The sequence below is a fragment of the Anopheles cruzii genome, chromosome 3, assembly GCF_943734635.1.
Source record: "Anopheles cruzii chromosome 3, idAnoCruzAS_RS32_06, whole genome shotgun sequence".
Lineage (NCBI taxonomy): Eukaryota > Metazoa > Arthropoda > Insecta > Diptera > Culicidae > Anopheles > Anopheles cruzii.
In genome coordinates, this window is record NC_069145.1 from 76,725,538 (window position 1) to 76,741,251 (window position 15,714).

The window sequence follows — 15,714 nt, forward strand, 5'->3', positions numbered from 1 at the left end:
ATTCAACCGTTTTCTTGTGTTAAACTCGGAATCATCCCAAATCATTTGAGCATTCAATACGAAGTTTTATTTTTACTAGTTTTTATGTGTATACATGTTATTGTTTTGTTCATATCTAGTTCTCTACAATTGTACAAAGCATTTACCAATTTTGGAATTTACCTGGCCGCACATGTACATCACACAATTGCAAGAAAACAAGTTAGACATCTTAATCGAATTACTATTGACCTGCGACTGCACCTGGATCAGGCTTGCAGTAATCATGCTCCGAGCATGTCAAGAATGTACTATAATTGTGTTCATAGTAAACGGTCAAACCTAGATCTGTTGTATTATCGTTATCGGACGTAGAGATATCGACCCAAGAGTTAATAGTTGGAAAAGGGACCACTATAAAACAAGCCGAAGAAGCTTTGGGCGAAGCTGTGTCCGAATTCGACTGCTCTGAATCCAAAGTGTTTTCTGCTTTCACTTTAAATGTAGGTTTACTATCAGTTGCGTCTGAAACAACTTCGTCGCAACCTTTTAGGAACCCAGCTTTAATAGATTCATAATAGTCATATTCCTGTTCCGGTTTTACATTGCAAGTGCATTCAGCAGCCGCTACAGGGATATCGGAAGAGCACTAGAAAGAAAAAAACAATTAGTTTTTATCGCTGTACAGTTACTCGAATGTTACCTTCTGGTCAACGCGTTTCCAAAAAGTCAAATTGTGCCGTTTGGTGAACCCACGAATCCATCCATCACTCGCACGAAAACTATCGATTTTCATATTTGCGGCGATCTCTCGTGCCTTTTCTCTAATGCGCATTCTGTTCACCGGTTGTTTAGAGTCATGAGCTTCTTTAACAAACGTCGCTACTGCTTCTTCCAAATCCGGGTTTAACACAGGTCTGTGTCTATAGGACTCGGTTTTAAGTGTGTTTGGCATATTTTTGGTAACGTTCAACAACTTTTCTCGGCCTCGAAAGACACAACGCACAGTACTATTAGGATAATTTAGTTCTCTAGCAACCGAGCAAGCTTTTTGGCCCGCCTCGATTTTTTCGATAATTAATAACTTTTGGTCCAAAGGCACCTTACGACGATTTCTTGCCCCCTTTTTTGGTTGGTTTGTGCGAGATTCCATCTTGCAATCCCCGAAATCGTTACGATAGAACAGACCAAAGCCAAAGACAATTCCGTGAGGCCGTAATCAAAACAATGGGAATGAAGTTTCGGACTTTGACAACCTTAACTGGCCCTTGCAGCAAAAATCCTTCTTTTCGCAACTTTTGACAGATTGTCAAAATCAGTCGTTTGTTTACTTCGTTTGTTGATCTTCGAGTTTGTGTGATTGGTTTCAACAGAAGATTTGTTGTGCGTAAAAATGAGTGAAAAAGAGCGTCGCAAACGCGCTTCCAGCGTAGAGCAGGTGGACGAGCAAAACGGTTCACCGAAGGAAAACGATGCCGCCGACGAAACACCGAAGGACGGTGAGGGCGATGGCGACGAGTGGATTGGGCCACTTCCTTCGGCCGCCGCTCAGCCGAAAAAAAGGAAAGGTACCATCGAACGGGGATATTTAGCGGTGCGAAATGGCAATTCTACAAATGTTTCGTTTAACTTCACCCATTTTAGTGCTGGAGTTTGAGAAACTCTACGTTGAGAACTTGCCCGATGCAGAGTGTTACGAGAAGTCGTTCATGCACCGAGACACGATCACCCATTTGGTCGCCACGAAGACGGAATTTATTGTAACCGTGAGCCAGGATGGACACGTAAAGTTTTGGAAGAAGATGGAGCTGGGCATCGAATTCGTAAAACACTTCCGCAGCCATCTAGCGCCGATCGTTTGTTTGGCGGTTAACAACAGTGGCACCTACCTCTGCACGGCGTCCGTCGACAAAAGCATTAAAATTTTCGATGTGGTCAATTTCGATATGATCAACATGTTGCAGTTTGACTACGTGCCGTACCGTGTCGAGTGGGTTCACGGAATGGGTGATGTTATAAGCTACTTGGCCGTGTAAGTAACTTTGGCAGGGCTCGTCACGAAGGTGCATGTTTTAATTAACTTCTCCCCCCTACAGTGCAGACCAGGACACACCAACTATTCGGATCTACGATGGCAAAGGAACGAACACTGCGCTGCACACCCTTGATAAACTGCACACAAAACCAGTGGTAATGTTGCGTTACAACCCAACCTTTGAGGTGACCGTTTCCATCGACAAAGCCGGCATCCTGGAGTACTGGTACGGACCGCGGCACGACTTTAAGTTTCCCACCAAACTGGTGCACTTTGAGTCGAAGCTCGACACCAGTCTGTACGAGTTTGCGAAGAACAAAACGATCGTCACTTCGCTCAGCTTCGGTGCGGACGGTAAGAAGTTTGCCACCATTTCCACGGATCGGCAAGTGCGTGTGTTCGGCTTTCTGAGTGGCAAACTGTTGCGCGTGTACGACGAAAGCCTAGCGCGCTACAGCGAAAGTCAGCAGTTGTCGCAAACCCTTTCCAACATGGAGTTTGGCCGGCGAATGGCGAACGAGCGTGATCTGGAAAAATCGGACGCCTTTGCGCATACCAACGTGACGTTCGATTGCAGTGGCCACTTCATTATGTACCCCACGATGTTGGGTGTCAAGCTGGTCAACATTGAGACGAACCGTTGTGCGAAGATAATCGGAAAGAATGATAACTTGCGGCCATTGAATTTGGCACTGTTTCAGGTAAGTGTCACGAGAGAGAGAGAGAGAGAGAAATGTGTTCATATTTCTGATTTTTAAATTACAGGGAAAGATAAAGCTTTCGAAAGCAGCCAACACCATCGAACAAGAGGCTTCGGATAACAAGTCGTCCGCAACGATACCCAATGATCCGACACTGTTCTGCACCGCGTACAAGTAAATGGATGATTACGATTTTGCAATCTGACTCGAATGGCTCGGTGTAATTTGTTTTTTTTTTACAGAAAACAACGGTTCTATCTGTACACCCGACGGCTGCCATCCGATTTGCAAGATATCGATCGCGACGTGTTCAACGAAAAGCCTTCGAAGGAGGACATTATCTCCGTCACGGAAGGACAAGGTAGGTTTGCGGTGTACGGCTGCTTCTGCCCATCTCAGTTCGTTTCAATGAGCCTCTCTCTATAATATTTCTTTGCACTGCTCGAAAACTAGGAGAAGGTAAACGGTCTTGCGATCTCAAGCTTATGTAGAACACTTCAAAAAAAGATCAGAAAGCGTGATAGAGTTTATTGTGAGCAAAAAGTATTCACATTCGAATCCTTTCTTCCATTCGTCCAGGCGTTCAAAAGATCTACGAGAATGCCGTGCTACATACGACGATGGGTGACGTACATCTGCGGCTCTTTGGCAAGGAGTGTCCGAAAACGGTGGAGAACTTTTGTGTGCACAGCAAGAACGGCTATTACAACGGGCATCTGTTTCATCGTGTCATCAAGGGATTTATGATACAAACCGGTGATCCGACCGGTACCGGTACCGGTGGCCAGTCGATCTGGGGTGGTGAGTTTAAGGATGAGTTTTGCTCGACGCTTAAACACGACCGACCGTACACCGTGAGCATGGCAAATGCGGGTCCAAACACGAATGGCAGTCAGTTCTTCGTCACTGTTCTACCAACGGTAGGTAACCCGCCGGATGGTTCCGCTCAATGTATCTCACTATTAAAATGTGTCTTGTGTCTCATTTTGCAGCCCTGGCTGGATAACAAACATACCGTGTTTGGCCGCGTGCACAAAGGCATGGAAGTGGTACAGAACATTTGTAACGCAAAAACGAATCCGAAAACCGATAAACCTTACGACGAAATTCGTATCATTTCCATCAACCTGTCGTAAGTGGATCGGAGGTACGTCACGTGCGAGCTCGGACCAGAATCGAAAAGAGGTAACGATCGTCGTTGGCTTACGTTTTATTCCTAATGGTCTTAAGTTTTGGCAAATAAAAATCCTAATTCTGGGTGGTTGCCGTATACGGTGGAGGCTTCTGGAACTGTTCCGGTGATTTTATCACATCGTCGTACTTCGGTGGTGGCGGTGGTTCGATGTCTGGGAATAAAGGGAAATAGGATCAGAAAATTAATTTCTCACTTTCCTCGATAAGGAGACTGGACACCTACATTCTGGCGGTTGATTGCTTTCGGGCGTCGGCGCAGCCGGCGTTCGACGGCTTCCTTGATAAATGGTGAAAACTGTCAAACGTTGTGGCGTCTCTGCTAGAAAATGGGATTTTAACAATCAGTTCTAGTTATTTCGAACATTTTTAACGTTTTCCACAATACAAATTTAAGAGCACAAGTACACTTCTCACTACTAAACGAGACTACTACTTACGGGTTGAGCCAGTTGTTGCCGTTGATCGTATTGGTCGGTTGACATGCAGGCCAAAGTAGTATATCCTTCGCTGAAAGCAAAAAAATAACCAAAAGTCGTATATAATGGTTATATCTCAAGGATGTAATAAAGCTTTTCGCAATAGTTTGCTCAAAATTAGGCAATTCTTAAAAAACGATGGTGGATGGTCAAATGGTTCTAATGGTGCATCAGTTCAAGATGGCTCTAGAAGGTGACCATCAGTGCATAAGATTGAGTCCATTCACTTGGCAAACGCCCTCTTCTAGTGAGTAATAGTTCTTGGTTTAACTACGAAGCTCGAAACAATGGCATTTATCTTAGAGGAGATAACCAATGATGATTGTACATTTTTATTCACCCGACCAGTCCTCGATAAGTGAGCTCAATTGCTTTGACTTTTGCAGAGCCCAAGCTACAATATGTTTCATTTCTAGTCGATGATATTTTTATTTGAATTTATTACCATCGACATGCATGCAAAAAGTATCGGCCAATAACGGGCAGGTTTAGAGTTTATCGAGCGAATGGATGGAAACATGGAAACGCAGTCAGAGTTTTTGCTAATCAATTACCAATGCCGCGGATGGACGGTGCTTCCCGGGGGCGGTGAAAACTTACCAGCACGACAAAGAATAACATCACCACTAGAAACATCCACAGCAGGTGAAATACCCACGACATGGCTCTGTGTGTTTCCGGTAACGGGTCGAATCAAGCGCCAGTGGATGGTGCGTGGAGTCTGCTTTTTATGACGCTGACAAACGATGCTAATTGCCTATTCACTAAGAGTTTGTCTGGTTTACTGCATCGCGTCTGCTTTTGAATTCCGAAAAAATGTTGCCGTTTTGAGCGTTTTATTGTTCGACTCGTTTTTACAATCGCACATTCGCACTCATATCGCCGGATTCTGTGAAAGGCCACGTGATGGAAATAACGATGCGCAGTGATTTCGAAGAGCAGTTGTGCCACTTTTCCTCGTGCTGAGTGCTTAATTTGTTAGAGTTTGTACGTTTCGTGTTGGAAGGACCGTTCGTACTATTTCACAATAATGTCCCACTGGTAGTCCTTGGCGTTTAATAGAGCCGCACAATTTAAACAATTTAGTTTGAAGTCAAAATGCAGCTCCACGTTGGTTCACCTATTAAGCGCATCTGGAAACACTGTCAGCAACGTTGCGACTAAGCCGACAATCTGGCCACTTATTTCGCTCCGTCCGGACCCGATTGGCGGGCAGGTTGTTGATCGATCGAACACATCCACTTCGACTGCCAATCAAGGAAGCTCGGAGCTACTAGGAGCGACGAAAAAAATGGGTCTTATCGGCAGGTTCTCGTGCAGAAAGCTAGATAAAGCAAATGTCCCGCACATGGGCGCCTGGATTGGCAGTGGCCAACGAAGTTGATACATTTTCGGTTACTTCCACGTTCATTGCGCGATATGATAAGAGCCATCGATTGGCGTTGTTCGTGGGGCCATACGTCGCCATTGGGGCGTAGTGCGTCGGTCACGGCGGTGGCCGATTGTTGGATAGAAATCAACCCGTCGCCAAACGGAAGAGCAGCTAAAACAACTGTATTTTCTTTGAAGTACCCAGGATCAGGGCAGGGCTCTCGAGGGTGGTAACGTTAACTCTCTAAGTTGCGGGCGGATTTCGAACGGTCGTGGTACTTGAGATAGCGACTTACGTGTGAAGCGATACCGTAACTTTCTTGGTATGGCAACAATTTCCTATATTTCCGTTTGCAGTATCCTTGTAAAATGCTACAGAACCCATGCGAACACGCTGACAACGATTTCAATTGAACAAACCACACAAACAATAAACAAATTTAATGTAGTAATTTCTTTTATGGCTAGGGGATGAGGATAATAGCCACATAGATGAGATATTTTAAAACATACCTTTTCGTATTGCTACGTCTTATACCAGTGCCTCTTTTGTGCACTATGACCAAGAGATAAAAACTCGGAGTGCATTGTTTGCAGTGCAACGCGCTACGAATCGCGAAACAATCGGTTCCCATCGGTTCCCATTGCCGATCGCGGTTTTCGCGCGGAAAATGATCAACAGAACCGCGCAGATCCAACGCGAAACGCCGGTAGGTCCGTGCGCTCCGTGTGTGCGTGAGCTGTGTATAACCCTTAAATGCGTTGCGCCGCTCCGAAACGACGGGGCCGGATTGCCGTGAACGACTCCGCGCGGATTCAGTTCAAACGAGGAGCTCAGAAAGTACGCAGGTCGTTAGGTGGCCGTTCGCGCCGTCCCGTACAACGTTTCTCGCCTGCTGGCTGGCCTGTGTGCCGGCTCCTCCTGAAAGTAAGCAAGCACCCCCAAGGGGCCTATTGTCTCTTTGCCGAGGGGCTCGTGATTAGCATCGCGTGTACCGCGTGACCGAAGAAAAGTGTGTTATTGTCGAGTTGTCCGCGGCCACGCAAAAAGACCGCGCGCTAAATAGGCGACAAACGGAGTGTTTATGTGTGTGTCGGAGTGCTGATTGTTGTTATCACCGTGCGTGCGTGTACGTAACCGTTGTGTCGTTGCTGGGTGTGTGTCACGAGAGATGATCAAAGCCGGTGCGCCGTTCTTCCGGGAGTGAAGGACTGTTTGTTTCTGTTGTCATCGTATGATACCCCAATCTTCACGGTGCCTCTTACTCTCTCCCTCTTTCTGGTGGAGCGCTGTGTCGCATGATTGCACGCTTTTCGCATTTTCAGCTCATGTTGTTGCGCTTTCAGCACCATTTTGCTCGTCTCACGCACCGCACTTTTCGCGTCTCGTTCACACGCTCAACCCGTGTGTGTTGCGCCTCCGATGATGATAACTCGCCGCCGTGCACACCAGCACCAGGAAGGTTGTGTTGGGCTCGGTTTCAGTTCTCGCGATCCCGTGATCCGTCGCGCGGTGTGATGCGCTGAAACGTAAGGTAGATAAATACAAGAAAAGCAGGGAACATTCGTCGGACGGCCACTTATCGCCGGAGGTTTCCGATGGCCGCGAGCAAAGAGAAAGCGTCCGGCAGGTGGTGGTGTCTTTGCATTTACAGGAATGCGCGTCTCTTTGTGGTGGCGCCCGTAAAAGGGTGTCCCAAAATTTCGCTATCAACCTGTCAGTGTGTGCGTGTGTGGTCAGAGAAGGTAGCGATAGCGAACGCAGCGCAAGAAGAAGCGACAGAGAGAGCGAAGGGCCTACGTGAGACAATGTTGTTGGTGAATGGTTAAAAAAACGGAAGACACAAAAAGGTGGTTTGTTGACGATAAATAGGTTGAGGAATTGGAATACGTTTCCTTTGGTGGCGAACGATCGATCGATTCGTCACGAGCGATGATGAGTGTTTCTGCGGTTTTTCCAGCGTTTCGCTAAGACGAGAGACTTAATTGCATCATTATCACCTGGGTTATGAAATAGAGAAGCACGGAAAACGGTACGGCAACGCTAACTGCGGGAAGCTTCTTCAAGTGTTTCAATTTTGTTACTATCACTTTATGGGTTTTTTTTAGGATGAGCCATGTTCTGTTGAGAGTAAAGTCTAACGCAAATACCAATAAAAAGATCCTACCGCAGGGATCTACATGCATGAGCGTTTTAGCACGCAGGCATTAGTAGTGAATTTTTATCACTTAGCTTCATTACTTATTGACCCACTCGGTGTGCCGTGAGATGTGCCATTTCAAAGCAATTTCTCGTAATGTGATCGGTCGCAGCATCGCACGCAATCACTGATATTTACCGTTCTGTTGGTCGAGCAATGAACTAATTTTACACGGCGAGGCGTTCGGCCCTCCGAGACCTGTTCAACCATGTGCCATGTGGGGCCCATAGAAGGAAGGTGGTGTTGGGCGACGATCAGCTGCAACAGGTGGCAAGAAAATGCACCCGAGCGATCGCGTTACTCATCGCAACTATTATGGGCAGAGCAACGTGCGAGCCAACGAGCTTTGCGATCGATTAACACGCACAGCTGATCGAAACGTAAACAAACGTGCCGCAGAACCCGCGGTTCGGGTCGACTTTGAACGCTGCGATCACGAAACCCGATCGTCTTGGCCATCTTCTGTGCCCGATTAGTGCCGGTGGTTTCTGCCGTAATGCCGAGTGAGGTTACGTGAGGTGAAGAAAATGATAGGAAAATTGCTGGCTGCCTGCGTTCGCCTTCGCTTTTCTAGGGCAGATGGATTACCTTTTGCTTTTGGAATAGTTACGTTGCGCGTGATGCAATAAATTGTGCACTTGGTGGGCAAATAGCGGACCACTATTGAGCACATTTGGTGATTATAATGTGAGACACCTGCAACATGCATTGTCGAGCCGGTTATTATCATTTGTCCGTTTGTCACAACTGAAACAACAGTCGCCAACACCCGCATCTCGCGGACACGCGCGGAACAGGCAAGCAAAACAATTGCAACACCCGCCGAGTGAATAATGCTTTAAGGACAGAGGGTTTGTTTAGGGTTTATTTTTAGGTATCCTAAAACTGCAACTGGTCTTGTTATAGAGTGTAATCATCATTCAACCGTTATTGTTTCTTCAGGTTTGGCGAAATAATAAGTTTAACACATTTTAGCACGCCGATGTACTTTCGTTGTTTAATCGTTTGCAAATAATAGTTGGCGTATGAGTAAGCGGAATATAATATTTTAATGGCAAATATGCTGCGATGCGTCAGAGTAATGCTGTCAAATTGCAAAATCCGTTTTCAACAAATTACGCTTTCCGTTAAGCGTTCACGTGTGGTGCGATGAGGGACACCGCATACCGCAGGCAGAGAGAGTGTGAGCGGCAGTCGATTAGCTCCAATCCGCTTCCCGCATACTGCATTAATGAGTTTAGAACATTTAGACCATTCCCGGGGACACGTCGTGGCGGTGGCGGCGTCGTGCAATGTGGTTTGCAAACCGCCAAACCAACCATCAGCAACATCATTACAGGCGCATCATCACCATCGGCTCGTACCATTAGCAGGACGATGGCGCCGAGCATTAGGTGAAGGTAATATGCGTGTGACGCGTAGATTTACGCCACAGTTCTAGTGTTTCGTCACCGAAATACTGGTGCTGGTGATGGGGGCTTTGGTTGCTGTCGAGGCACGGTTGACGCAGAAAAAGAACCCGCACGGCGGCAGTGCTCCAACCACATCAAGCTCAACCGCGCCCCACAAAATTTATAAATAATTACACAATCAGCCACGCAGAGATAACCGGAAGTGAGGATTGTAGGGCTGATTCCTGCCCCCGATCTGTAGGGTCGCTCCGTCAATATGCTGAGGAGCGGATGGACAGGGAAGGTTCCGCGATGATCCATCCGGTGGTTAGGCGAATTAAAATGAAACCCCCTGGCCGGGGGCCGGGCCGGGTATTCGTCCAAACCAGACAAACGTCAACAAAAATTTAAAGGTACAAGAGAAATTGCAGAATTATTGCATTTTTTGTGGCCCAAATTATATGCATTCTTGGCCGATTATGTGCCATCCGGTATGAATTCCGAAAAGCCTAAGTTTGTTCAGGTATTTGTTTAGTTCAGGATCAGTAAGTGGAATATCTAACATTGTTCCAAAACATTGATATCTCCCCTTGATCATGAAACATGATCTTTTTTGTCGTGAAACTAGAGCCGATGTGGGGTGATTCATTTCACTTGCTCACACCGAAGTAAAAATTGACCAACCGAGTCTTTTTACTGAGAACTGTGAAATGAAAATATCATTCACATTAACGCTGAACCTGATAAAGCTTTACCTAGTAATCGTACTTTGATCATTGAAGTGCTTCGTTATCACGTAATATTTTGTATTTGCAGTGTCTCCATACTTTTCAGTTGAGCCGGGCTCTGTTGGATCAGTGCCAAAGGCGTAACAAAAAACCCTGCCAATAACATATTTTTTGTACGTTCACGTATCGTACCGACCGACCGACCGGTTTTGTGGTGCAAAAATAGATCGCTGTTCCAGATTCGCTTTGGCTCACGAATAATTAGTGTGCGGGAGACCAAATTTCCAAACTCCCTCGCCCGGGTGGCTTAAATTGCGTCCTCCACAAGTCCGATGGCGGACGAGTTTAAATTCTCCCGCAAAACAGGTCAAAACAATGCACTGTCGCAAGTGATTGATGACGCGTCTCGGCAACAATTGCCCTGGCGAGATTGTTTCTCGTGAAACGATTCCTTTTCATTGGCCTCATCACGAAACGCACTGGAAGGCGACGCGTCACGTGTGGATTAGGAAGCCCTTCTTGGGCGCTGGGTGGCGTCTGTTCAGACTCGATAATTGGCACGTCGGGCCGAGAGCGTTTGGCATTTGGCGCGGCACGGCTCGGGTCGTGAAGATATGCTCACGTGTGCACTAACGATAGGCTGCTGCTGCTGTCGTGACCGTGAACGTCATCACGGCTGGCTGTGAGTTTAGTGCTTCGCCGAGGAGGACCGCCCCTGCGTAGTGAAATTAATCAATCGCTTCAAGGTTGAGTAATTCATCAGGAACGACCCTGGCGTGCGTTCAGCGAGAGAGGCAGACATTAATCGGGACAAATTCAATACTTCTACTCGATGACGTGTATGGGCTGTAACTTCGGTTCTCGATGGAAAATAAAACGTCGCCTAATGTGGCTCGATACGACTCCGTTTCGATATCCTTCAAAGCGATGAAACTGGCTGCGTACATCGTTGGTGGTCGACTAGATAGTTGAATTCCAAATGAGTGTTTGTCCTTATACTACAAATACTCGAGCTGGTAAACATCTGACGCTTGTTTCGCCATTACCGACTGTTAGTCGCAAATTGAACTGATAAACGCGAATTTTCATACTTTCCATCAGTTTGTGTGCACTTTCATGGTGTCGATTAAATTAATAAAAAAAACTGATTTTCGTTGGTGTCGCAAAAACCGACGATGCAGAAAAAATGCCACCCCCCGCAGCGGTGCCGGGGGTCGCCGGGTTTCAGAAATGATCATGAAATATGTTGTTGTAAAATTAATTTAACAGGAAAACAAATGGCATCGCTTTGTGGGAAAGCCGCCACCCCCAGGAGGCTCCCCGAGTGCCGAGGCCCAGATTCGCATTTTTCCGATCCCACATTCGAAACGGCGAACCGGAATGTGGCGAACAAAAAAACAGAAAACTGGACGGTCGATTCAAAAATCAGAATTATGCGCTGCATAATGCAAAATACTCGAACCCGAACCTCTGCTATAGGTTCTGCTTTGCTGCCTCCGGCGATATTCCGATTAATGGAAATTAATGGTTTCGTCGGGAAAAATCATACACCTCGGCCAAAGGATCGCGATACCAGGACCATTTTTCTCTGTGTGGAAACGTAGCCGCAAAAACGTATTGCGTCGCCTCGTGGTGGCTGCGTATCGGTTTTCATGTTGGACAAGAGTCAGAAAGTGGGTTGAAAAAAGCCCTAGAGGACGCACGGTACGCTAGGAGCATCTGTTGCAGCCTTATTATTGGTTGATGATTTCCAAAGTGTGATCTTTAAAGATCGACAGTGCCGCAACTTATGTTTTGAATAAAATCTCTCTCCATTTGGTCGGCGTTTAGGTGACTGAGGTTTTGCTTGGTGTGGGATCGTGGCATCTGCAACGTATTATTTATGCTGAATTGACCCATCAAAGTAAAGCGCAAAAATGGGCCCACATTGCCCCCCAAAACTCCTGGGCCGATGGGGTTGTTGTCACACCATTCGTGGGCACTACCCCTGATGGGCTGATGCCGTTACGGATGATAAAGTGATCGTAGTGAATCACATCCAATAATCGAACGATTCCTCAATTAGTCGAACCTTGTTTTCGAACCGCTGCCGCCGCCGCCGCCATTATGTTGATGATGCTGCTGTTGCTGCTGGTGGACCACGGTGGTGGCGGTCGCCTGTTGTTTACTCAAAGGTTACCTATCTGCCTAATTGACCCAAACCCCGGCCCTGGCCCGGCCCGGCCTTTTGATGAAAAATAGCATTCCGGCGGCAGGATGCTGATAAATGCGAGCAGCCTGCGTGCTGGTGTTGGGAGTGTAGTCGAATGATTTTATGTTTTCGCATCGCGGCCGCGGTGTCGTATTATTCTCTTTTACTTTATTTTCGATATTTTTTTACGGCTATGCTATTAATATTTCATTCACCAACAATGGCCGTGCGGTGATGGTCGGGTGAATTATTTGCACGGTCGAATATTTCGCGTCAAAAGAATCGCGGCCCGCGGCCAGCCATTTGGTACGCACACACACGCCCAGAGACACATGTCCAGTGCATTGTCACTGCGTTTGTAGTTGGAACCGTTCCGGCTGCACCAAACTTCTTTGATGCAGAAAACGTGATTTTCATGGTAAATAATTTACCATTGTTTAATTCCGCATTGCATACGATCGAGTGAACAATCGGCCGGTGTGCTGTGACTAATGTGGCGTTTGTGTTAACTACTTTAGTCGTTACTTTTTATAATTTTTCCGTATCCAAAGTCTACTTTATGACGGTTGATTTTATTACGAATAACAAAGGTTTGCTTTAACGATGTGATGACATATTTTCCTGCCAAAGCCATTTGACGTGTATTGATTATTATTCATATTTCACTCGTGGAGAGATTACATTTTTTCTATGTCAAACAGTCTCACAGCGTTTAAGCCGCACATGTTGACTGGGCAAAGGCAAACAGATTTGATAAATATCCAAATGCTTTTTATCACCTCTAGTTGAACGTCCTACTTTTAAATCACCTACTAACTTGCCAAACACTGCAGGGAAACTGATTGATATTAGGCATTCAAAATGTGTTCCTACGTATCCGAATAAGGTCCGGGTGTATAAATTCACTTCATCGAATAACAAATCAATCGCACCCAAAATTGGAAGTTGTTTATTCGATTCCAGCTTTTCCTGCTCGGGCAAACCGGCATTTTGTTTTGTCCGGCCTAAGTTGCGGCAGCATATTTGTGCAAACTAACACCGAGGAGAGTGCATATCAATAACCGGAAAGCATGCTGGAGCCGTACAATAAATGGCCCAAAATCGCAAACTGCTTACCATAATGCACACTCAAAATGCTAACAATTTTCACCACATCCGCGGGCGGTGCTACAATATACAACCCCCTTTTGAATGGTGCGCCTCGTTTGTGTGTGTGTTTGCGCATGGGAAAAGGATCAAAGCATAATCGTTATCAACATATCCAACCAGACACACACACACATGGTCACACAAATCAGAAGCCAAAGCATTATTATCGCCAGTTTGCCGATCATCACTGCAACTGAACGGACTAGCGAAACATACGCAGAGCGGGAACTTGGCTGTGCGAAACAGGGCCAGTTTTTCTATCGCTCCATTTTTGCCGCAGAACAGCATATTTTCTGCCACCGGCCGGCCAGGTTTGTTGTTGGTGGTTTGAAAATTTCCAATAAATTCAAAGCTCAGGAAAAATCGTTTCTATGCAAACGAGGTCCCCGGGTAGGACGCGTGCAGTAGATGCACCAGCGCACCAGTCCGCCTCGCAACCCTTTACTATCGCCCTCTTTTGGGGCCAAGTGCGGGTTGAATGATGAACGGGGGATGTGTGCGAATGCGTAACCGTTTTGTCCCGATATCGGTTCCGTCGCTCTCGACGTTACACCGCGGCCTCGGTTTGCAGCGGCAGCGGGGTGCAAATGAAACATAAATACGGGCGCCAGAGCATAAATTTAAATTTCTATAACACGAATAAATTCTGAATCAATGATCATTTGTTTCCATTTATGGCCCCCCCCGATTGCCCCGACACGGCTGGGCGCTGGGGCGCTGGGGCCATTCGTTGATAGAATCGAAGTTCTCGGCTCCAAGTGCTGATTTGTTCGCGTTTTGGTTCACAAAATCGTTCGCTTCTTCATTCGGCTGCTAAGCTCTGGCACCGCTTGGTTTGTTTTTTCAAACTGTCGTCGCTGGATTTTTTCTCGCACTAATCCAATCGCTAAATGTCTCCCGGTGACTATTTCAATATTTAAACGTTCGCGGCACAGTTCGGCTGGCACAGTCGAAGGGGAATAGCAGAAGTTGGGATTGTCTGTGGCTTTCCTGCTCCTGTTAGTTTACTGCTACGTCGATCACAAGTTCCCGTGGTTGTTCCCCTACGCTGGGAATAGGGTCCAGTTTCCGCAAATTCCAAGCAACATGATTTGAAAAGTGGTGAATGCTTAGCATGATCTGGAAAATAGAGCATTGATCGAATCATCTTTTACAATAATTGACTAGACAATACTTGACTTTACAATACTAGTAGCCGCTTCTTGTTCCTTTAATTTGTGATGCCCTGCATTCCGTGACCCACGTAGTATTTTAGCTCAGGTGCAGCTCCGGTGCAGCCTCGAATCCTTTCCGTTGGTCCCTTTGGGATTATATAAACTTTTATTTCCTCTAAACGGCACCACTTGGCACAGTACAAGCGAACTTTATCTCCCGCCCGCTGTTCGGTTTTATATTTCTGATTGAGCGATTCAGTGTTTCTCTTTTTGGGCTCTCGCAGGGACCTTTCGGGGTCCTCTTTTGGAGTGCTGATTTATACCACCGCATCCGATGGGAGTTTAAAGAAAAATGGAACATTTCAGGCATTTTTTTTTTGTTGGTTTGCATCGGGAAAGAATTTAGTAAAACCCAAATCGATCACCAGAATCGGAAAGCTCCGATTCGTTCCAGACTCGGCCGAAAAGGAGATGAAAAATTGACAGATTTTACCCATTGACCTGCTTTTTCCGATGCTGCAGGTGGGAAATGGTGCCTTTACGCAGCCGATGCCGAGCATAAAGGATGGATGGAAAGGCCGTTCCGTGTGGTCGAGCAATTTGGCAAAACATGCGAGTTGATCTCTCATTTCCCGGAACCAGTCGTTCTCGGAGTTCCCGGTAGGCCACGGTTTGGTTTCGTGCAATAATCACACTTTGGGATCGCAGACGGCGACGGCGGCATCACGGAGCCGAACGGCAGCAGAATTCTGAACCAAGCGGGCTAGCCAGGGATCGAATTACCACTTACCACCGTTGGCGGCACCGTAGGATGGTCCGTTTTTCCGAACCATTGGTCCGGTAATCGCTGCGAAGGCCGACCCGGTTTGATATATTGAAAATGGCCACAAGTTTCCACCGGCGACTGTCGGTGACGGCATTTCGGTGAAAAGTTTATTGGGTTTCACACGGGTCTAGACGAGCCAAGAGCCGCCGGGTTGGGCCGTTATTTGTGTGTGAATGTTCTCCGGCTGTGGAGTGTTATCATTTATGATTTGCGTTTCGGCTGCCACAAGCAGTAAATTGTTTAAGTTGACTATCGGAAAAGCTACACCAAGCTATGGTTCGTGAAAAATAAATGCCAACCCAAAAGCACCTCAAATAT

The 15,714-nt window shown here is 46.6% G+C and overlaps 2 protein-coding genes across 3 annotated transcripts; one reads left to right on the top strand and one right to left on the bottom strand.

Annotated features, from left to right (window-relative positions):
- The first annotated feature begins 1,372 nt into the window (after positions 1-1,372).
- Positions 1,373-3,981, top strand: LOC128274616 (peptidylprolyl isomerase domain and WD repeat-containing protein 1). The gene is made up of 7 exons (XM_053012859.1): positions 1,373-1,547; positions 1,624-2,011; positions 2,076-2,715; positions 2,780-2,889; positions 2,958-3,076; positions 3,295-3,635; positions 3,708-3,981. The coding sequence occupies exons 1-7, from the start codon at positions 1,373-1,375 to the stop codon at positions 3,849-3,851; spliced, it is 1,917 nt and encodes a 638-aa protein (XP_052868819.1). The 3' UTR covers positions 3,852-3,981.
- Positions 3,254-5,533, bottom strand: LOC128274617 (uncharacterized). 2 transcript variants are annotated; one of them, XM_053012863.1, is made up of 4 exons: positions 4,986-5,533; positions 4,347-4,416; positions 4,133-4,225; positions 3,254-4,061 (listed from the first exon to the last, which is right to left on the bottom strand). In XM_053012863.1, exons 1-4 carry the CDS (start codon positions 5,046-5,048, stop codon positions 3,964-3,966), a joined length of 324 nt encoding a protein of 107 aa, XP_052868823.1. In that variant the 5' UTR covers positions 5,049-5,533; the 3' UTR covers positions 3,254-3,963. The 2 variants fall into 2 exon arrangements, with proteins under 2 accessions (XP_052868823.1, XP_052868820.1); XM_053012860.1 differs by having other exon boundaries at positions 4,133-4,228.
- Between the last annotated feature and the right edge of the window lie 10,181 nt (positions 5,534-15,714).

What these genes read in the sequence shown, in the direction of transcription:
- LOC128274617 (XM_053012860.1), bottom strand. Translation starts at nt 5,048, where the DNA reads ATGTCGTGGGTATTTCACCTGCTGTGGATGTTTCTAGTGGTGATGTTA. An exon ending in TGTTATTCTTTGTCGTGCTG is followed by an intron (nt 4,417 to 4,985) that starts GTAAGTTTTCAC and finishes TTTTGCTTTCAG; the next exon opens with CGAAGGATATACTACTTTGG. An exon ending in GGCAACAACTGGCTCAACCC is followed by an intron (nt 4,229 to 4,346) that starts GTAAGTAGTAGT and finishes CCCATTTTCTAG; the next exon opens with CAGAGACGCCACAACGTTTG.
- LOC128274616 (XM_053012859.1), top strand. Translation starts at nt 1,373, where the DNA reads ATGAGTGAAAAAGAGCGTCGCAAACGCGCTTCCAGCGTAGAGCAGGTG. An exon ending in GTTATAAGCTACTTGGCCGT is followed by an intron (nt 2,012 to 2,075) that starts GTAAGTAACTTT and finishes TCCCCCCTACAG; the next exon opens with TGCAGACCAGGACACACCAA. An exon ending in TGAATTTGGCACTGTTTCAG is followed by an intron (nt 2,716 to 2,779) that starts GTAAGTGTCACG and finishes TTTAAATTACAG; the next exon opens with GGAAAGATAAAGCTTTCGAA.